General features: G+C 52.6%; 1 protein-coding gene and 1 long non-coding RNA gene across 5 annotated transcripts in view; one reads left to right on the top strand and one right to left on the bottom strand.

Moving 5' to 3' along the window:
- The window catches only part of KIAA1614 (KIAA1614 ortholog), a 42919-nt gene extending 32727 nt beyond the window's left edge, over positions 1 to 10192 (bottom strand). For 2 of the 3 annotated variants that reach the window (XM_055582866.1, XM_055582864.1), the window contains exons 1-3: positions 9850 to 10192; positions 7246 to 8192; positions 6289 to 6373 (exon numbers count right to left, since the gene is read on the bottom strand). In XM_055582866.1, the coding sequence (XP_055438841.1) occupies positions 6289 to 6373; positions 7246 to 8192; positions 9850 to 10181 (1364 nt within the window). In that variant the 5' untranslated portion in view covers positions 10182 to 10192. Of the gene's footprint in view, positions 1 to 6288; positions 6374 to 7245; positions 8193 to 9395 lie in introns of all 3 variants that reach the window. The other variant, XM_055582865.1, reaches the window with a different exon arrangement.
- On the top strand, positions 9464 to 21159 carry LOC129653306 (uncharacterized). Of its 2 annotated transcripts, none has more exons than XR_008715050.1 (3): positions 9464 to 9589; positions 12127 to 12213; positions 20176 to 21159. It is a non-coding gene; the product is annotated as an uncharacterized LOC129653306 (long non-coding RNA). The 2 variants fall into 2 exon arrangements; XR_008715051.1 differs by lacking the exon at positions 9464 to 9589 and adding an exon at positions 10385 to 10776.
- Positions 21160 to 21902: the final 743 nt, after the last annotated feature.

Here is a 21902-nt window from a genome sequence, read left to right as displayed (position 1 = left end):
CCTCTTGAATTTCAGCCCAGCTCCTCACAGATGAATGATCTTGAGCAAATTAACTTTCCTGAGCCCCTCTATTCATAAAGATTGGGACCAATGAGATTTTCACGTGTGGGGTGTATGAATGTGACAATGATGTGGAGGAAAGTTGCAGGTGACACGCGCTGTGAGGGAGGGCTTGAAGGGACAGCATCCTTCCTTCTCCACGGGGACTCAGAACCCTAGATGCTTCAGGAGTGTGTGGGTAGTTGGGAACACTGGTGAGTGGCTAAATGTAATTTTCTTCTTTTTAGTTTTAGTCTTTGCAGGTTTGAGAGTGGCAAGGGGTTTCCTCGAGTTCTCCTTCGTGTCTGTATATCTGAGTCAGGGGGAAGGATGGGGAATGACAGGGGGTAAGTACGCAGGACAGGTAGGGGCTCAGCTAGTCTTCATTACACTTTGAACCTGGGGGTGCCCTCAGGTATGCCTGCAGCCCTGCGACTCCTGGGAGGAGCAGGAGCTGCTTCTCTCACGCTTGCGCCCAGGACTCCCTCCTGCCACCCCACACCCTCCCTGGTAGGAGGACCCCGTCTCCTGGCAGTGCTGGGACGCTGCCATGCACCGTGGCCTCGTACCCGGTAGCCTGATAAGGGGGTCTGCAGGTCATTCTGGCTCCCCAGCCAGCTTCTGGACTTTCCGGTTCCCTAGACTCAGGGGGTCATGAGGAATCCTAGAGGTGAGGATGAGACCCTCAGGAGTCACAGGGCTGCAGGTATATCAGAGGAGACACCTAGGAAAGGGTGTAACCAAGACTAGCTGAGCCCCTGACCATCCTGCATACACCCGGCCATTCCCCATCCTGCCCACCAACTCAGGTGTGGGTGTGTTAGTCGCTCAGTCGTGTCTGACTTTTTGTGACCTCCATGGACTCCTCTGTCCATGGGATTCTCCAGGCAAGAATGCTGGAGTGGGTAGCCATTCCCTTCTCCAGGCAAACTTCCTGCTCCAGGAATTGAGCCCGGGTCTCCCACATTGCAGGCGGATTCTTTATCATCTGAGCCGCCAGGGAAGCCCACTGGCTCGGATACACAGACACAAAGAAAAACTGGAGGAAAGCCCTTGCCACTCCCAATCTTGTCAAGAGGAGAGAGACAGAAAATGTCTCTCCAGTTCCTCCTACCTTCAGTTCAGTTCAGTTCAGTCACTCAGTCATGTCCGACTCTTTGCGACCCCATGAATCGCAGCACGCCAGGCATCCCTGTCCATCACGAACTCCCAGAGTTCACTGAGACTCACGTCCATCGAGTCAGTGATGCCATCCAGCCATCTCATCCTCTGTCGTCCCCTTCTCCTCCTGCCCCCAATCCCTCCCAGCATCAGAGTTTGACCTGGGGAGTTCCTCTTTCAGTATCCTATCATTTTGCCTTTTCATACTGTTCATGGGGTTCTCAAGGCAAGAATACTGAAGTGGTTTGCCATTCCCTTCTCCAAAATCTAAATTCCCAGGCTCTCCAAAATGGCCTCAGCCCACACTCCCACCCTGTGTCCTGATAATATCATCCATGCAATCCACTGCATACCTCTCCCATGCGTGTCTGCAGGTCTTACCCATCTGGAATGTCCTCTACTGGCTCCAGTCAGATCCGATCAAGCCCAAAGGGGCGTCCACCCTGGGTGAGCCCTCAGTTACACTCAAACACGCGTGCTTCTGGCAAACATATTCTGAGTGCCGGTACCGTGCTGACACTTGGCAGGTCCTGGGTCCCAGAGAGAACAGCACGGTCCTTGCCCCTCAAGGAACTCCAGAGGGAAGATCCACCAGCAACAGCCAAAGTTGGTGTAGGCAGAGTGGGCAGTGAGGGCAAAGTGGGAATTCCTTCTGAAATTATACACGGTGTAATGCTAGGTAATAAATTAAGTTTTAAAAGCCCAAGGTTTTCTCACAGTTGTGGGCCTGACCACTTGAGCCACAGCCCAGGCCTCTGAAATTCTTGAGGGTTCCCTGTCTGCCCCTCCTGTAAACTGGAGCCTGCAGACAGCTTCGGGGCAGGGAGTTTTGGCTGCTAGCCGTCTGCATGGAGGCCTGAAAATCGAAACCCAAAAACGTCTGCGCCTTCTTTTCTCGTGATGAGGTATACACGCTGAGACTGGGCTCCCTCCTCTGAGCCTCTGTTTCTGTATCTAGAAATGGGCATAATTCCGCCACAGGGATGGGGGAAATCAACAACCCAGGAAGCCCTCTGTGCTTCCATCATCATCACAGCACAAGTGAAACAACCCCAGAGACCCTTTCCCCTCCAATTGACCTCACAGCGGAGCAGGGGTTAAAGCCCCCGCAGACACACGTCAGGGTCTGCCCCTCCGCCCCCCAAAGATGACACACACAGAAGGCCCTGATTTGAAGCAGAGCAAGCCTGGGTCCCACAGCACCGCCTTCCCAACAAGCTTGCCAAGGCAGGCCCCGGGCCTCAGGGGGCCTCCCTGGTGCCTGCAGCGGCCCAAGGCTGAGTGCTTTTTTGTAAAGAATCGACTCCCTTCCGGTGCAGGGCCTGGGGTGAGGATCGCGCTGACTGCAGCTGCTCCTCTGGTTTTACATACTTTTTGCACAAGCAGGGCTCAGCTGGGGTCCTAAGGCAACGTGTAATCCCGCTGTGCCCTCCCAGAGCCTCAAGACAGTGGACAGACCTAGCGGGTCCTGGCCGTTTTACAGACAGCGGGGACGGGACACCACAGGCTTCTAAGAATGGATGGGGCGGAGCCCCCGCGCAGAGCGCCCTTCGATTCCCTCCTCCTCCCATCTCTGACGAGTCCAGTGCTCACACATGGCTGTGAGCGAGGTCACGGCTGACAGTACTGACCCCGCTGGGCTTCCCTGAAGTGCTTTTGTTGAGTTGTTCCGTCACTCAGTCGTGTCTGATTCTTTGCGACTCCACGGGCTGAAGCATGCCAGACTTCTCTGTCCTGCATCAACTCCCAGAATTAGATCAAATTCATGTCCATTGAGTCAGTGATGCCATCCAACCATCTCGTCCTCTGTCGTCCTGAAGTGCTTACCCCTCCCCTTGTCTTCTCTCCACAAATCAAAACCCCATTTCCCAAATCATGTCAATGGCGACTTAGGAGAGAAACAAGCTTAGCCCGTGGAGCCTGCCACCTCCCTTTCTTGGTCTATACTTGAGAATACCAGGCTGAGGGAGGGGGCCAAGGGCCCCCAGATCCCTAACCCAAGGCATGATCTGTGGGGACAGCTTGTAGCAGTGCAGCATAATGGTTAGAGAACAGCCCTTGGTGTTTTTGACTGTGAACCCTGACTCTAACACTTAATAGCTTTATCACCAGGCAAGTCACTTAGCCTCTGCCCAAGAGGGTCTCTGTCAGTCAATGGGAACAGTCAATACGTTGTTATTAGGACACTGTCAGGATGTGGTACAGCACAAGGGCTGGAGCTGAGTGTCAGCATGGTCTTCCGGAAGGAAGGACCTCCAGGTGGTTCCTGTCCTCTGGGGTGGAGTCTCCTTTCGTCCCTCAGGAGAAGAGACAACCAATTGGCCCTGGGACATATCTGGTGTTCCCTCAGCATCTCGGGGGTCTCGCCTCCACGGCTGACTCTCCTTGTGACCACCTGCAATGAGCTGGGCCGACCCCGCCAGTCAGAAAGGGTCTGCTGTCTTGGGCTCTGCTGTTTCACCATCATTTTGGGGCTTCCTATCTTACGACCATGCAGAACAGTAACAACTGAGGACATAAATACATGCTGGGCTAACCTGGTCATTACTGACCAGACTAATGATCAATCGTCAACCTGGTGATTATTTGGTTCTAACACTGAACTGCACTGACGCTAAACTTGACTGGGTGTGAAACAAGACCTTTTATGCCTCAGATGCTGAGACTTAAGGGGCTCACTGCCAGAACACGTCCTGACTGATGTCCCGGCCCTTTCAGGATGACCATCATGACGGCTGCCATGGTCTCAGAGTCTACGCTGTCCAGGGTCCTCAGCCCCTCCATGTAGACCCTGTGGCCAGGGGTACAGGGCTGAGGGAAGTGTGCCTTATTTCAAAAGTCTCTCAGGAAGCTCAGACATAGAGAAGGAGCAGCAACAAAACCGTCCTGCTTACGGGAGAGATGGAACCTGCAGGGTCTCAGGGACCGCTTTAGTATCTGCCCAGAAGACTCAGGAATACAGCCAAATGAGGAAGCCTGTCCCAAGGGGTCTCTGGACATGGATGAACTTTCTCCATGAAGTAGGCGTGCTTTCTGGCCCTTCAGCCTGGGTGTCTACTCAGCAGGGTGTAGATCACCAATAAAGGTCCATGGGGCACTGTGAACAACCTTCTAAACAAGCCAGGGGACAGTTTTCCCCAGGCCAACCCTGTGCCTGGATATATGCTGGGCACCCACCTCATTCCACACATATACACACATGAGATCATCATACAATATACATATGCACACACCTACACAGCCTACACCTAGACAGATACCTCGGGTGTGTGTTTAGTTGCTAAGTTGAGTCTGACACTTTGCAACCCCCTGTATTTGCAAGAATACAGGAATGGGTTGCCATTTCCTTCTCCAGGGGATCCTCCCGACCCAGGGATCGAACCCACATCTCCTGCATTGCAGGTGAATTCTTTACCGCTGAGCCACTGTAAACTGCAGACCCTAACCCACTGCAAACGGTCTGGTAGGTGAAACAACAGTTCAGAAATTCCTACCCTGAGCATTCTACACAAACGCCATCTCCTTGTAGGACTGGGGGAAAGCCCCTCCCGACCCCCCATGGTTGAGGTTCTTGTCCTTTAAGATGGTATTTTAATTACCTAGTATCTAAGATGCAAATCAGGAGCTTCGGCTTCTTTCAATAGTGACCTCTGGGCAACCCCCCATGGACATCCTGGAGTTGAGCCTTCCTCCCACCCAGGGAAGACAGAGTGCGAGCAGCGGGGAGCAGGGAGACATGTAGCTGCAAAAGAGGAGGCCCCGGCTCCTCTAGGCACAAGCTGTGTCTGCCCAGGCAGGTTGTCTCCTTTATGGCTCCCCAGGAAGGACAAAGGGGCAGGGCAGGGGACAGGATGTCACGAGGACCCATCACACGCCTCCACACTGTGGCTGGGCTAGGTGTGGTTGTGAGGGGAGGCTGAACATCGTGGCCAGGGAGGCGGGAAGAGACCCCCGGAAGAAGGGGAGGCTACGATTCCAAATCGTAAATAATGAGGGAGGAAGGAGCCAGACAGCCCCCTCTCCACCAGGCTCTCAGCCCAAGTCAGTGAGAAGGCCAGTGGCCAAGCAGAGGTTGAATCTCCTGAACTAGGGCAGCCCTCACTGTGTGAAAATGGAACTGGGGGTCCACATATTCTGGAGGGGAGGTCAAGCCAAGTGGAACTTAGCAGGCAGGGAATCTGCAGAAGTAACATTGCTGCCCTCTGCCCTCAGCAGAAACCACGAGACCCTCAGGACGGTGACATCCCTGCACAGAAAGGGGAAATGCGGCTGCTCCCAAGTCCTGAGACCTCGCTCAGCTTCACATGCCAGGTGCGCAGTGGAGACGGAGCATGAGGTCAAGCCCTGGGCAGCCACCGATGGATTCACAGACGGCCCCCCTGCCCTCCCAAAAGATACTCCTCTCGCCTACCTGGTCATGACACAGCCCCACGGCCACCCACCCCGACCCCAGGTGCCCAGCTTTCCTCAGACATCGATGGAGGGGCTGGAGCAAAGTCCAGGAGGCTGGGAGAGATGAAGACCTTTACACCAGTCAGCACACCCCTTGACTGGGAAAGGAACTGTCAGAGTAAAAGCCTTGCATTCGCATGCTTTCCCCAAGGATTTTCACATCCATTGAGTAAACTCTGGGAGTTGGTGATGGACAGGGAGGCCTGGCGTGTTGCAGTCCATGGGGTCCCAAAGAGTTGGACACGACTGAGCGACTGAACTGAACTGATCTTGTGTTCAGTCCCACAACAGTCCGAAAGGTACATGACACAAGTTATTACTTGGCTCTCTTGAAGGATAAAGCGACAGAGGCCGGGGCAGGGAAATGAGTCCCACGTCGCAGAGCGGGTGGTTTACAGTGCTCCTTGCACCAGGCTCTGTACCCCGCGGTTTTGCACGGGGAGCAGGGGCCCCACCTGGGCATTGGGGGGTGAGGGGTGCCTCCTAGGAGGCCTCCAGGAGGAGACCTGCCTGCGGGTGCAGCTGCTTGTCCCCTCCCCTCTCCGCATCTCCTACTCTCCTGCTGCAGAGGAAATGAAGGGACAGGGACAACTGTCCAGGAGAGACGCAGAGAAGATGTGTGCCCTGAGCGCTCACCTGCTCTGGTCCGAGTCCTGAAGGGAGATGCCCGAGTCCTGAAGGGAGATGCCCGAGTCCCAGTCCACGTCACCGGCTCGTCGCTCTAGGACCCAGAGCAGAAGCAGAGATTAGGGCAGAGCCAGGACCTGGGCTCTCAGCTGCCGCTTAATGAGCACAAGCTCTGAGCACAAGCTCGGAGGAGAAAGTTTTCTCCAGCAGCCATTTACTCCCCCAGATAATTCCGACCCCCCCAGGTGGAGGCTCAGCCTGTCACAGTGACTGCTGGTGGGCACTGTCGTGAGCTGAGGGCCCACGGGGGTCTTCTGAAGCCCTGGGTGTGGGAGGAAGGAAGGGCAAGAGCCGTGGCTAAGCCGTGAACACTTGCAGCAGCGCGACCACCTGAGCTCAGCCCACCGGCCTGGAGGCTGGGTCTCTCTGTGGGGAGGGACTCCTACCCAAGGACAATGAAGTCCACTGCAGGCTGAGGACGTGTCATCGTCAAAAAGCCACCGTTGAAAGAACCACAGGGAACAAACTGTGGAGGATTCCCTGTGGTCTGGGACAGGGGTCTCCAACCTCTGGGATCTAATGCCTGATGATCAGAGGTGGAGCTGATATGGAAATAATAGAAATAAAGTGCTCAATAAACGTCATCCTTGAATCATCCTGAAACCATCCCCGTCATCCCACCAGTCTGTGGAAAAACTGTCTTCCATGCAACCAGCCTCTGGTGCCAAAAGTTGGGGACTGCTGTTCTGGGGGGTTTGGGGGAGCCTTTAGCAGATGGGGCTGGCTGTGAGGTGATGCAGAATCTGTGTCAAAGCCCAGACTAAGAGACAACCTAGGAATCTGGTGATAAACAGCTGTGCTCTCCCACTTTCGCACCCCTCCCCTCCGAGGTAACCCCCATCTCCCTTTCCTTCTCCTGGACTCTCCCGCTGCCCCCAGCCCCCAGACCCAGAGAGTGGGCCTTACCTGGCACAGCTCTATCCCAGCATGAAGTCCAGCCTGGGACTCCCACCTTGGAGGGGCCCTGCCCCCCAACACTTAGCATCTCCTGCAGCAGAAGGCGGTTCCTCTCCACGCGGTCAGACAGGGACAAGGTGCTGCCCCCAGTGCCCAGCGCACCCAGGTCCCCGGTTTTCCAGAGCTCCCCCAGGAGAGCTGGCCTGGGGATGAAGTTCTCCTCGGAGGTCGGAGACAAGCTGTCTGGGTCTCTCCGGGTGCCGAGACCATCCTGCTGGGGGTGTGACCTTCCTTTCCGCAGGGTGAGCACGTGGGTGGTTTTGTTACAAGGACGAGAGCCCTCCGGCCGGCCGGGAGTGACCCTGTGGATGGGGCCCTCTTGCAGAGAGCTGGGCCCGGCCGGCAGAGCTCTGTCGTGCTCAGGCCGTGTTTGAACAGCCTCTGGAGGCCACGGGCTCCTCCTGTTCCAGCACTTGAGTCCGGGAGCAGGCGACCTGGGAGGCCCGGGGTCCTCGTTCCTGGAGGGCTCCTCCTCGGGGACACTGCTGTCCAGCGGCCTGTCATTTGGCTTCTGCGTGTGATGGACCACCACAGCCTCGGGTGGGGAAGGCCCCTCTGACAGAGGCTTGGTCCCACCCACCTTGACTCGTCTGCACTTGGGTTTCTTGAGGGCCAGCCGCTGATGGGAAGTGAGGCTGGGGCCTGCCCCCTGTCTGCCCGCTGTCATCCTCTCCTTCAAGGCCCTCACCTTGGACTCCAGCACGGAGGGCCCCTGGAGCTGTATCCCCCATGCCCCAGGAGGCTGGGTGGCCTTCGGGCTGGGTGTTCCATCTTCTCGAGGGCATGGCCAGGGTCTTGGGAGGTGTCCATTCTCTGGCTGTGGCTCGGGGCCACTTCTCTCCACAGCTGAGGTCACCTCCATGGAGCTGGCCGTTCTGCTCCCTATTTGGGGTTCTCTGGAGGAGAAAACAGACAGAGCTCCTTAGACCCACTACCTGGCCAGCTCCCATGACCTCCTGGGTCTCCATAGTGCCTTGGTATAGAGCCCTGTCTGGAGGAAACTTAGGGTCAGATCAGGGGGTGCCCCTAGACAATGTGAAAGCAGCTTGGGGAGCACGAGCCTTTGGATGGTACAAATAAGTCATTACTGAGTTTTTTCTTCCAAGTCGGAGTAGTAGTCTTATTTTTCTATCCCCATTTTATAGGTGGGGACAGTGAAGCGTCAAGCAACAGCTAATCTGCCTAGTGTGGACCAGAGGGGAAATGGGGGCTGCATTCCCAGTCCCTGGCTTCGTGTTTTGCTGACAGGTGTCAGGCCTCAGGGGAGGATGGCAATTTCTGTTCATGCCCACAAGCTCTTCCCTTTCCAAAGGGAACCAATGCAGAGGATGGGCTTCAGGAAGATACCACCCTGGATCTGACCCGCTGGTGGAAGGTGTCCCCCTCCCTGTGCTGAAACCGCAGGCGTGAGCAGAGCTGTGCTCACAGGGCGGCCAGGATCAGGCACCAAGGCCTTTCAGCGTCTGCTCGGTGCTGGGCAGGCCTGAAGGTACTTTCAGACGCTCTCTCTCAAATTCTCACACCATTCTGCCGGAACAGAGTTATGACCCTCATTTTTACAGACATTTTACAGAGAGACAGAGGCACAGAGCCATTAGGAGACACCAAAGCTGAGGGAGGCCTGGCTAGAAACTCAAAGCTTCTCCTCCCAAGGTCAGGGCTCTTCCAAAGCACCCAGTGACCAGGACCCCAACTCCTCTTAGTCCTAGACAGGTGACCTGCCCAGATGACCGCTCCTTGGTAGCACACTTGATGTCAATGTCTTCACAGGGAATAAAAGTGAGCTCGAGATTTTACCCGCCAAGCAGTTCTGTGCACACATAGAAGCCACAATGTCTTAATATTTATCCTGCTCTCTGAGAACATGCCCCTTCTACACCATACATCTAGGAATGTCCCACTGCATGCATAAAAATTCATATTTACATAAATTACAAACTAGAGGTTAACTATTCACCTAATACTGACTGAGGATTCACTACAGAATCTCTTAAATGCCAAGCCTTTCTATAGTCATTTATTACAACTCCGTTTTTAATATATTTCATGAATACACATATTCCATAAAGCAAAATACATACACACGGTCTGTATGTTACCTCAGTTTTAAGCCTGTGACATTTAAGGCCTGTCTTCGGGAGGACGGGATCAGTCTCTCTACCAGTTCATTTAGAATTGACGAACTCTGTCGTCACAGCCCAGCCACTGAGTCCTCTCTTCTAAGGTTCGATCCAGGAAGCAGGGGATTTGAAGGGTATGGGTGCAATTTCCGTCACATTACAAGAGCTTTCAGGTAAAGTCTTGAACAGCATTCCAGAGATCACCCCTCTCTAGAGACCTGTTAGGATGGATGAGACTTTCCTCGGGGGAACAGTGGGTACCGATTTGTGCGGCTCGGGGCCTCTGGAGCGCTGTGCTCGTCTAACCCCAACCCTGAGACGCTGAAATGAAGACGGTCGTGACGGGCAGGCCTCCCCCCCGCGACCCTTCCTTCTCGCTCCCCCGGTCCCGCCATCCCCGGCCCGCCCGGAGCCTCGCCTCCTCCGTACTCACTGAAGGCTGCCGCCGGCAGGTCTGGCCGCCGCCTCCATCCCCTCCATCCCCGGGGAGACCAGGCCCTCCTCTCGCCCCCTCTCCCTCCCGGGCCCGCGGCGGGGAGCAGGGCGCACGGGCTCCGGCCCGGGGCTCCGGGAGTGCGGCCCGCAGGCCTCGGCTCTAGGGGCGCGCCCGGCTCGGCTCCGGGCTCTGCGGGCCGCCCCGGGGTCCGGGTGGGGTCGGAACCGGGCAGCCGCCCCGCGGACCGCGGCCTCCCTCCAGGTCCGGGGACGGGACGCGGGGTCGGACGGGGAGGGTGCGGGAGGGCGCGGGAGGGCAGGAAGCGGCATGGGCGGCTACCTCATGGCTCGGCCACGGAGGGGGTGAGAGGCCAAGCTCGGCGCCTCCCCCGGCTGGGACGGGAAGAGGGAGCGGGAGAGCAGAAAGGAGGCGCGGCGGAAGGGGCTGGAGGAGCAGCTCTCGCTCCCACCCCGCCCCGCCGCCCCGCGCGCTCCCCGGGGCCCGGGGCCCAGTCCCCAGAGCCCTGCAGGGCCGCCCCTCCCGGGACCGTGCAGACGTCTAAGCCGCCGGCCCGGCCGCGAGCTCGGCGCCTTGGACGGGGCGGGGCGGCCTTCCGTGCCGCCGGACTTCACCCCTCCCGGCCCGGGTCGCCCCGTCCGCCGGGAGGGCGCTCGCAGCCCAGGCTTCGGGGAGAGCGCGGCGGTGAGACGCGGCTCCACGTGAGCCAAAGCTGCGGAAACACCGCGCTCTCCCCCGAGCTTCGCGGCGAGGCGTGTAACCCTACACCCGGGGCGCGGGGGTGGAGGAGGGAGGCTCGGCCGGCGGCTGGCGGCTGTCGGGGTGGAAGCCGAGGAATGCCCTTTGTCTGGACAACTTTTCCGGAGGAGGCGCCCTCTCCGAGGGGCTGTCTCCTTGGAGGTCAAGGTCATTTGTTTCCGCTTTCTAGCAGCGCGAGGGGGCACACGTGGTGGACGCGAGTCCCCTCTTCTTGTGCAGCTAAGGGGAGAGCCAGGTGCCTGCATGGCCAGACGCCTTGGATAGGGACCGGTTCTGGGGGGACTCTGGGGACTCCTGAAGGCCCCTTGTCACTTTTCCCAGACCTGGCAGGAAGTATTAATAGCTGCAAAGGACTTGACCTGCAGCGGTGGCCCCAACCAAGGGAGCACGCTTTCTCTTTCCACCCAGGGGGAGGGAACGGAGCCCCAACTATTTCCAAACCTATTTCTCCACAACAAACGATAAGAGAATTAGGACCCAGGAGATTCTGGAAATCTCTACAAAGGGAAGGTGCTGACCATCTTTCCGACTGCTAACAAGCTTCACTGTCCAGCGCCCGTTGCTCTCTGTTTGCACGGAGGCAGACCTAGAGTCACCATCTAGGTGACAGACCTAGCTGCCTACCATAAGGACCCCAGCGTGCCGACTGCTGCGCAGAGGGTATGGGGTGTCAGGGGAGGATGGGAAGGAGGCCTGCCCTTGAGTGAGTAAGAGTTACTCTGCACAAAGTGGGGAAGAGGGCATCTGGGCAGGACAAGGCATCCAGGCCTGAGAGCAGCTGTTTGGGGAGCTGTCTGTGGGTGGACTAACCTTTGCTAATTTAGGCACCTGGAAGATTATCTAGGGCACACCCTCAGTGTTACAGAACAGGCCCAAGGTCACACAGGTGGTCTCCAGGGTCCTGGGTTGTGCTCTTGCAGCTAGCCCCACCACCCCCATATTCCCACAGCAAGCAGTTCCTCCAACAGGGACTTACCATTCTGTGCTGTAGTACCGATCACTTCATAATACAGTAACTGGTACCATTTATGGAGGGCATTCTATCACCTGGCATTGCTGCAGCCTTAAGAGATGGGTACTGTTTCCTGTCTTCTTTATACAGATGAGGAAACTGTAGTTAGATGATCTGTCCCAGGTCACAGAGCTGATAAGTCCAAGACCCTCTCCATTAAACACCCAGAACAATGCTGTTGCCAGCATTCCGCATATTCAACATGAAAAGATTTTGTTTAAAAACATAACAAAAAATTGTGAAGTACTGTGATAGTCAGATTATGTTGCTGCTATGGTCCAGCCTTTCCTTTCTGGATCATCTCTGCCTTCTTCTGCCAACCCAGATAAAATCCTGTAAACCTCGATAGACTCCTTCCTCACCTCCGTGCACAATGTCAACCCTACAAACAACACTATTACTATTATTTGGGACCTGTTATGAGCCAGAGTCTGAACCCAGTTCTGTCCAGGTCCAAGACGCTCTGCCTTGCTTCTTCCTTTCAGAGTCACTGCTTTGGAGCTCAGACTCTTAGAGATTTCAGTTCCACGACTTCTGCTCTCTACCTCCCCCAGAAGTTAATGATCTGTAAGGTAAGTTTCTGAAAGTTCTAGCAAAGGCTTAGTATTTAAAGGAAACCTGCCCTCAGCCTGTTTAACATGCAAATATTCACCTTCAGTATACTCATTAAATTTGTTATTTTGCAATAAACAAGGGGATGCAGTGACACAGTTATACAGAGGCTTTACCAGGCACCTGTAGGAGACGTAAGAGACGCGAGTTTGATCCCTGGGTCGGGAAGATCCCCTGGAGAAGGAAATGACACCCACTGCAGTATTCTCGCTGGGAGAATCCCATGGACAGAGGAGCCTGATGGGCTACAGTCCATGGGTAGCAGAGAAGTTGACATGACTGAGTGTCTGAGCACACAGCACACAGGTCCTAAAAACACCATAAGCCGATCCTTAGAATGCTCTTCAATGATAGTGGCACTCGCGTGTCTCAGGGCATGTCTCATTCATCTGGATTCTGTTTGGCTCGGCAAATATTTCTTGAGCTCCTACCGTGTGCCAGGGGCTGGGGAGACAAAATGTAGTACCCACAAATCCTGCCTTTGAGGAATTTCTGGTCAACTCAGAGTAGGGCAGTGCCTAAACTGTGTATAAGTGGTCGCATCAAGGTGAGCACAGGTCGGAGGTGTGGGTCGTTCACAGGAATAGCTAGACTGAGATGCGTGCTGGGTGGTCGGGGAGGTGTCAGGGCGAGCTGGGTCTTGCAGAACAAACAGGAATTAGCCAGACAGAGGGGGAGGGGTGGGAGAGGCAAGTCAGAGGAGGAGGGATTAGCATAAACACTGACATTGAGGTGCGAAACTGCCTGGTTTAAGTGTCAAATATAAAGGTTAATCTGGGAAAGTCTGGGGCTGGGGGTGAGGCTGCAGAACAAAGGTGGTGGGGCCTGGTTGAGGGCTCTAGGTCCCTGGTGAGGCGCTTGGACCCCGTCCTTTGAGGTGAGAGTCCCTGGAAGGTGGTCTAATCTGGGCCTTAGCCTTGAGCACCTTTCAAGGCTGAGGAACTGCCTTACCTCCTTGAGTATCAGACTCTTTCATTACCACCCTTTGGAGAGGAATCTACGAGGAACCCAAATGTAGAGTAAATAGCAGTCACAGAGCCCCCCTCCTCCTTTTGGATCACCTAGAGAAGTCTCCCTCCCCCTTAGCCTGGATGAAAACACAAGCTTCACTCCTCCTCTCCACCCTCCCCCAATGGGCTCTGAACACTTAGTTTGAATAGGGAGCCTTGTGGGTTGTGGAAGTAGGGATTTCCCTTAGGATGGAGGGAAAGAGTGAGCTAGTACTTCGAGGTCCCTCCCTTAGAGCAGGTGGAGTCCGGTGGGAAAGGGTGGGAGGGACACCTCTGTCATCCCTCCCCTTACTGCCTGCAGGAGCGTGTCCAGCTGGAGATCTGCATTTCCTGTCCTCATCAGGGGGCACTGGTCCAGGAGCACTAGAGCATCTGATCCTGGCGACCCTCCTTGTGATACTGTTCACAGTCCCAGGGCCTCCCCCTCGGACCCTGTTTTTCCTTCCAGCAGAGTGTCAGGACTGGTTTCCCATGTACCCGCCTCTCCCTTGATAGGAATCCTCCTGCTGTTTCCCAGGGTCCAGTCTACCCAGAGCTCAGGTAAACCCTCCCAGGACGCTGCTGAAAAGGCTGATTCTGAGGTCTCACCCTTGGGGATTCTGATTCCTTAGTTGGAGTTAGGCCCAGGAATGTGTTCCCTAACAAGTTTCCTAGGTGATTTTGAGGCCAGTCAGTGTGAAGAAGCAGAAATCCTCAGCTTAAAACTCAGAGTCCTTTGTATGGTACAGCAGTCCCGCTAGCCCCAGTTCTCACCACCCCGAGAGCCTGTCCAGCCCACCCACCATATTGAATTGCTTCTAGTTCCCCCGACTGGCTCATGTCTCCTCACCTTTGCCCAGTCTTTCCTTCAGCCTGAAACACGCTGCTTCACGCCACACACACATACACACATCCCAACCCAACTTGGCTGTCTCCTAGACCGTCCACACTCAGCTCAACTGGAGCCTCTACAGAGACACCTTCCCCGACATCCTGTGCTGTCCTCCCGACCTGGATTAGTGCACCCCTGACCTGCTTCTGCCCGAGCACTTATCACTCTTGAGTGGTCAGCCTCTGACACCTCACAGTGCTTCCTGCTCCTCAGCCTCGTTCCTGGCTCCAACACACTCCCAGCACATAAAAGCTACTGACTAGAGGCCACGTAGTTAAAATGAAAGCAAAAAAATCCCTGTCGGGTAAGGATGCCTAAGAGCAGAACAGGGGGCTGCTCCTGCTCAGTGGATCAAGGTCATCTCCAAAGGATGTGGTTCATTCCCTCAGTGTGGCCCATCCTGCCCCAGGGCCTGCGAGATAGTCGGCCACGGGCAGGGTGAGGACCGGCCTCCGGCCTTCATGACTCCCACTTACACCTGATGCTCCTGCCCGCCTCGCTTTTCCCTCAAATGGCCACTGATCCCAGACAGTGGTGTGGCCCTTACACTTCAATTCTGAGTGAGCCTGGAAATTTGCAGATAAAATGGCTCTCAGAAGAAGAAATAGATGGGGAAGAGGAGAGGAGAAAAGCACGCGAGAGAAGCAGGTAAATCTAGGTGGAGAGGAGATGCCTGGTACAGTCAGGCAACATGACAGCTGGGCACCTCCAGAGAGCGACCACCTAGGTTTCTAGTCATGCCACTCCACACACACTAACACACACGTATACACACGCGTGGGAACACATGTATGCCATGTTCTCCTTTGCCACGCTTGCCTGAGTTGACTAAGACTCAGGAAGAGCAAAGGCGTGGTTCCTACCTGGTCAGCCCGCACCGCTCCCCGGGGCAGGCAGGCGGGGAGCTGCCGGGATGGGACGGGCCTGTCCTGGAGACACTGACGGCAGACTCCTCCGCCCTGGAGGCCCACTCGCCCTGCACCCACCCTGAGTCTGCCAGGCATCTGCTCCCGTGCGAGTGACACTGTAGCTTTTCATTTCATAATCCTAATCACCGGGAAATGATTGGGCTTAGGCAAATGTTCTAATACTCTCCCTCCGACTCCCCAACTCCCCATGCCTGCTCAGTGGGAGGCCGCCATCAATAAGAGGAGAGGCCCCTAGCTCTCACCTGTCTGCCAATAGCCATGGTCATCTTGGCCACACTGATTTTTCTCGTTAACAAAATGAGAGCAGATGCAGGGGGAAAGATACTGGAGGTTGACCGAGCACTGGAGTCATGTCTGTGACAGCTTTTGATCTTGAGAAAAGTCAGTGTTCAGTTCTATGTGATAATTCGATTAAGACATATGAGAAACTCTGAAAGCCTCACGGCTTTTCTACTGCAGATGGAGCCCTTTCTAGCCCCCCAGGCTCTGCAGTCCCTCATCCTGTGGGGGTTCCTGTCCCCCGTCCCCTCCTGCCCCCACCAGCCTGGGAGGTTTTGCTGGAGACGCAAATGAGCCTCTAGAGAGCCTCTCTCTAAGCAAACACCCTCCGCTTCCAGGGTCCCTCGGAAAGTTTTTTTCCCCTGTGTTAAATGAAGGTATGTGGTGGGTGAGGTGTAGAGGAAAAGACCCAAATTTGCCAAGTCCAGGATTAGACTCTGGCGACCTGGGTTCAGCTCTGGCTGGACTATATCCCCTTGTGGGTCTAAGCACTTGGTCACTCCAACTTGGTAAGTTGTTTCCTTACCTGAAAGTGTCAGGCTGGACTAACAGGTCCCCAACTAAGCTTCTCAGAACCCCAGGGCTCCGTGAGACGTGAACAGGTCTCCCGTGAAAAAGAGATTTCAAGTCCAGTAAATCTGGGCGATAATGCATGCCATCTCACCCTCCTGGCAGTTCGTTAGGCCCAAAGGCATTTCACAGGCTCAGCCATGTCCTAAAAACAAAACAAGACTAAACCAGTTTACCTTTGCTTAACACTGCCTTTCTCAAAAGTAATTGACCACAGAAGCTGTTTCCCCACCCCACCCCCAACCATAGCAATTAACATCCTGGGGAACACACTCTGGGACACCCTGGACCAGACAACGTCTCAGGTTCCTTCTTGTCGGGATGGTCTGGGCCTCTTGACTTGGAGGGGAGGAGCAGGCAGCTGCTATGCAGCAAATTCTAGGATCCTGTAGACAGGTCCAGGTTGCAAGCGGAAAAGGCTTACTTGGGGGGCAATTGACAGCCCATCCCAACTTAATTTTACTTTATTTTTTAAGAAAACCTAACACTAAAAGGAGTTAGAGACCAAAAAAGGGGACACTTTCTTTTGAAAAATTCTTAATTTCCATTCCAATTCTTTGGCAGTTTAAGTAAGTCAGTTCACCTTAAAACTAACAGCCTCAGTTTGCCCATCTGAGAAAAGGGAGAGCAAGGGAGACTTGGCTGAACTCACTCAACATTAATCCTCAGAACAGGATTTCCCAACCTGGGTCCCCAGACACCTAATTGGGAGGGGAGCTTAAGTTATCACCCATATTTCTCTCTTTCTCTCTTTTTTCTCTCTTTAGTCGCTAAGTCGTGTCCAGCTCTTGCAACCCCCTGTACTGTAGCCAGGCTCCTCTGTCCATGGGATTCTCCAGGCAAGAATACTGGAGTGGGTTGCCATTTCCTTCTCCAGGGGATCTTCCTGACCCAGGAATTGAACCCAGTCTCCTGCATTGCAGGCAGATTTCTTTACCAACTGAGCCATGAGGGAACCTGGGGTCCCCAGACACCTAATGGGGAGGGGAGCATAAGTTATCACCCATATTTAAAGAAGTCTAATGGAAATGATACATTTACCATGAGAAGTGTCTTTGCTTTTGACTAGTATTGTATCAGCTGAGTATGACAGTGTGGGTTGCCAAGGGGACAAGGATTATTATGCAATAAATATGGTTGGTTTGTTGGACAAAACTTTTATAGACTTAAGGATCACAGAAGTAATAAAAGGATTGGCTGGTAAGCAAAGGGTTACAAGCTACTGACTTAAGAGATTGGGTCCAAAACCAGTTTTAAGAGCTGTGGTGGAGAGTGAAGGAGCGGACAGGATCTGGAGGAGGTTAGGGTGTTACTTTGTATAGAAGAACTATACAAAAAAGATCTTCATGATAACCACAATGGTGTGATCAGTCACCCAGAGCCAGACATCTTGGAATGCGAAGTCAAGTGGGCCTTAGGAAGCATCACTATGAACAAAGCTAGTAGAGGTGATGGAATTCCAGTTGAGCTATTTCAAATCCTAAAGATGATGCTGTGAAAGTGCAGCACTCAATACATCAGCAAATTTGGAAAACTCAGCAGTGGTCACAGGACTAGAAAAGGTCAATTTTTATTCCAATCCCAAAGAAAGGCAATGCCAAAGAATGTTCAAACTACTGCACAATTGCACTCATCTCACATGCTAGTAAAGTAATGCTCAAAATTCTCCAAGCCAGGCTTCAACAGTACGTGGACTGAGAACTTCCAGATAATCAAGCTGGATTTAGAAAAGGCAGAGGAACCAGAGATCAAATTGCCAACATCTGTTGGATCATGGAAAAAACAAGAGAGTTCCAGAAAAACATCTACTGCTTTATTGACTACGCCAAAGCCTTTCACTGTGTGGATTATAAAAAAACTGGAAAATTCTTGAAGAGATGGGAATACCAGGCCACCTTACCTGCCTCCTAAGAAATCTGTGTGCAGACCAAGAAGAAACAGTTAGAACCAGACATGGAACAACAGACTGGTTCCAAATCAGGAAAGGAGTACATCAAGGCTGTATAGTGTTACCCTGCTTATTTAACATCTATGCAGAGTACATCATGTGAAATGTCAGTTTGGATGAAGCACAAGCTGGAATCAAGATTGCCAGGAGAAATATCAATAACCTCAGACACGCAGATAACACCACCCTTATGGCAGAAAGCAAAGAGGAACCAAAAAGCCTCTTGATGAAAGGGAAAGAGGAAAGTGAAAAAACTTTCCTCAACATTCAAAAAACTAAGACCATGGAATCCGGTCCTATCAATTCATGGCAAATAGATGGAGAAACAATGGAAACAGTGACAGACTTTATTTTCTTGGGCTCCAAAATCACTGGAGCCCAAGATGGTGACTGCAGCCATAAAATTAAAAAGATGCTTGCTCCTTGGAAGAAAAGCTATGACCAACTTAGACAACATATTCAACAGCAGAGATATTACTTTGCTGACAAAGGTCTATCTAGTCAAAGTTATGGCTTTTCCAGTAGTCATGTATGGATGTGAGAGTTGGACTATAAGGAAAGCTGAGCACTGAAGAATTGATGCTTTTGAACTGTGGTTTTGCAGAAGACTCTTGAGAGTCCCTTGGACTGCAAGGAGATCCAACCAGTCAACCCTAAAGGAAATCAGTCCTGAATATTCATTGGAAGAACTGATGCTGAAGCTCCAATACTTTGGCCACCTGATGTGAAAAACTGACTCATTAGACAAGACCCTGATGCTGGGGAAGATTGAAGGTAGGAGGAGAAGGTGACAACATAGGATGAGACGGTTGGATGGCATCACCGACTCAATGGACATGAGTTTGAGCAAGCTCCAGGAATTGGCAGTGGACAGGGAAGCCTGGCGTGCTGCAGTCCATGGGGCCGCAAAGAGTCAGACACAACCAAGTGACTGAACTGAACTGAACTGACCTGAGGGTGTTCACAGGGAAGATGTCGCCTCCAAGGAGCCCTGGGGGACATCTGGGGTTTGTGTGCAGAGGTGTGTTTAGTGTTTGTGTGTATGAGGGGCTGTGACACAGTGGCCCCTTTCAGAGCTTGCTGGAGAAGAGTCTCAGTGGGCTGGGTCAGGGTGTGAGGTGCTTCGTCTACTGAGCTGAGGAGAGAAGAGTGCCCACGTGGCCAGTGGGCTCAGGGATCAGGTCAAAGTGGATTCTGTATACATTCTTAGAAGGCCTTCGTCAGTGCCAGTGTCTGAGGGTTTGCAGGCCCTTGAAAGCTCTGATTTTGTGTGTGTAAAGTCCTATCCTATTGGGCCCCTCACCGCCCTTTCATGAGCAGCCACATCTGGAAAGGTTCTCTGCTTGTTTCATGGCTGTTTACTTCCGCCCAGTAGATGCCCTCACCCAGAATCACCCCTCTACTCTCCTGCTCCCCTTTCTCCCCCTCGGGCCTCTCAACCAACGTCTCTCCCACAAAGTCCGGCTCCATTTCTGCAGCAGGGTTGGGAACTGGGCCCCGGGACTTGTCTCTGCCCCCAGGAAAGCGGTGGTGAAAATCATGGTTGGTAGGTCCCTGTACATCATGAGAAAGCTGCTTAGCTTTTAAAACTTCTTCAATATGGAACATCTAAGACAAAAACTTTCTCTTGCTAATATTGATATTGCTAATGATATCTCTCACCTAGAGTTTTGGCCATTTCTGTGAAGATTTAGAGGAAACAAGGAGAACTGAGGTGGATTCCATTTGCCCCAGGATCTGAGCCCGGCTGCTGGCTTTAGCTAATTGGCCAAGCTGAATGGGAATTTTTTCTATGGTGTTGAGAACAAAGCATTTTGGAGTGTGAGAGTGTGTGTGTGTGTGTGTGTGTGTGTGTAATTATGTCAAATGACCTGATAAATGAATGCATAATTTCGAATGGGGAAGTTAGTCATAAAGTATAGGGGAAAACGTGAAAGACTTTAAAATGATCCCCAAACATCATTGGATGTACTGTCTATGCATCCTTTCAGGTTATCTGAGCTATTTTATAATTCTATAAATTGTAGTAAAATGGATAGTAATGAAAATGATTTTTGTCCTGAGAAGTGATGGTTGTATTTGTAGAACTGACTTATGAATATTGACCAATTTTGCTGATTTTGCATTTGTTTATAAATTTTTCCCACATTCCAGATGTCTGTATATTTATCTGTGTTTTAGATTCTTCTTTGAACAGGTTATAGCATTGTACTGATTTTCGGATTAATGACAAAATCTCTGACATGTTTGCATTTTATAACTCTATGAAAGACATGACTATCCCTCTTAAAAACTATCTTTCGATGTGTCCACAGAGAAAGGGCCATGTGAGGATACAGTGACAAAGCCGCCATCTGCAAGCCAAGCAGACAGGCTTCCAGAGAAACCAAATCCGCTGACACCCTGATCTGTACTACCAGCTTCTAGAACAATGAGAAATGTATTTCTGTTATTTAAGCGCCCCAGGGTGTGGTATTTTATTATGGGTGCCCTAGCAACCAAGACAGCTCACCCAATTTGTTTATCCATTCTCTTGTTGATGGACATTTGGTTGTTTCATTTTTTTTTTGCAATTATGAATAAATAAAGCTACTCTTAACATTTATGTACAAAAATTGTGCTTGTGTGCTAAGTCACTTCAGTTGTGTTCGACTCTTTGTGACCCTATGGACTGTAGCCTGCCAGGCTCCTGTGTCCGTGGGATTCTCCAGGCAAGAATACTGGATTGGGTTGCCATGCCCTCCTCTGGGGGGATCTTCCCAACCCAGGAATCGAACTGGTATCTCTTATGTCTCCTGCATTGGCATGTGGGTTCTTTACCGCTAGCGCTACCTGGGAAGCCCATACAAAAATTATCCTTGGCCAAATTAATTCAATTCATGTTTTCCACTAATATTTCTTAGTGTAAGCCAGGCATTATGGTTGGACAATCAGAACAGAAAAACAGATGGCATCCTTGACCTCAAGAACAGTCTAGAATGGAAAAATTTGTAATGGTGGGTGCATCTGTGCTCAGTTGTGCCTGACTCTTTGAAACTCCAAAGACAGTAGCCCACCAGACTCCTCTGTCCATGGGATTTCTCAGGCAAGAATACACGAGTCAGTTGCCATTTCCTTCTCTAGGAGATCTTCTCAACCCAGGGATTGAACCCGCATATCCTGCATTGCAGGCGCTGAGCCACTGGGGGACAAGAGAGCTGAGAGCTGCCAACCAGAGACATTGCCCATAGCACCCCCATACTTGTGCCCCACACCTGTGCCCCAGACCTGTGATGCAAACCTTTCCTTAGACAGAGATCTGGCTGGTGCACTTCTGTATCCACCATAGTCCACCCTGTATGCCATTCAGCTCACTTTTCCACATGTGTTCAGACAGCTGTTCTTCCAGGACTGTGGTGAGCTTTTCTTCCTGAGGTTAGAAGGATGAGACAGCCCCTCACTGATGCAGCTGGTCTCTGCACCACAGCTGATGCTCTTTCCTTCTAGATGCCCCTCATCATCAGTTTTCAGCTCTCCCAGCCTCAGAGGCCAGTCTGGTGATGTGACCCTGACCTTATCCCCAAGGAGCCTGGGCTCTGGTCACCATGTCCTTGGACTGAGGTTTCAGTATCTCTCCATTACACCACAATTGAGCAAAGGAGTAGCAAAGGTACTCAGATCACCTGTGTTAAAAAAAAAAACAAAAAAAAAACAAAAAAACAAAAACCAACTTTCTTTCCACAAAAAGGACAAAAGTATGACAAGCAGATATTAAAGATGAATGAAGGGACTCCTCAAGATGGGAGAGGAGTAGGTGGACATGGAGTCCATCTCTCTCCATGGAGGCATCAGGAATATACCTTCAGACACAGAAGATCTTGCAGAACACTAGCTGAGAGTGGGCAGGGGTCCCTGACCACTGGAAAGGAATATATATATATCCACGCAAGACTGGGTAGGACCAAGGAAGGAGGGGGAAAAGAGGAGGATGAGCAGCTGGGCCTGCGTCCAGGGACGGGAGAGCTGAGAGTGCAGGTGTCAGTCGCTCAGTTGGATCTGGCTC

This window comes from Bubalus kerabau, chromosome 5, assembly GCF_029407905.1.
Source record: "Bubalus kerabau isolate K-KA32 ecotype Philippines breed swamp buffalo chromosome 5, PCC_UOA_SB_1v2, whole genome shotgun sequence".
NCBI lineage: Eukaryota > Metazoa > Chordata > Mammalia > Artiodactyla > Bovidae > Bubalus > Bubalus kerabau.
This window is presented reverse-complemented; position numbering and strand designations above follow the sequence as displayed.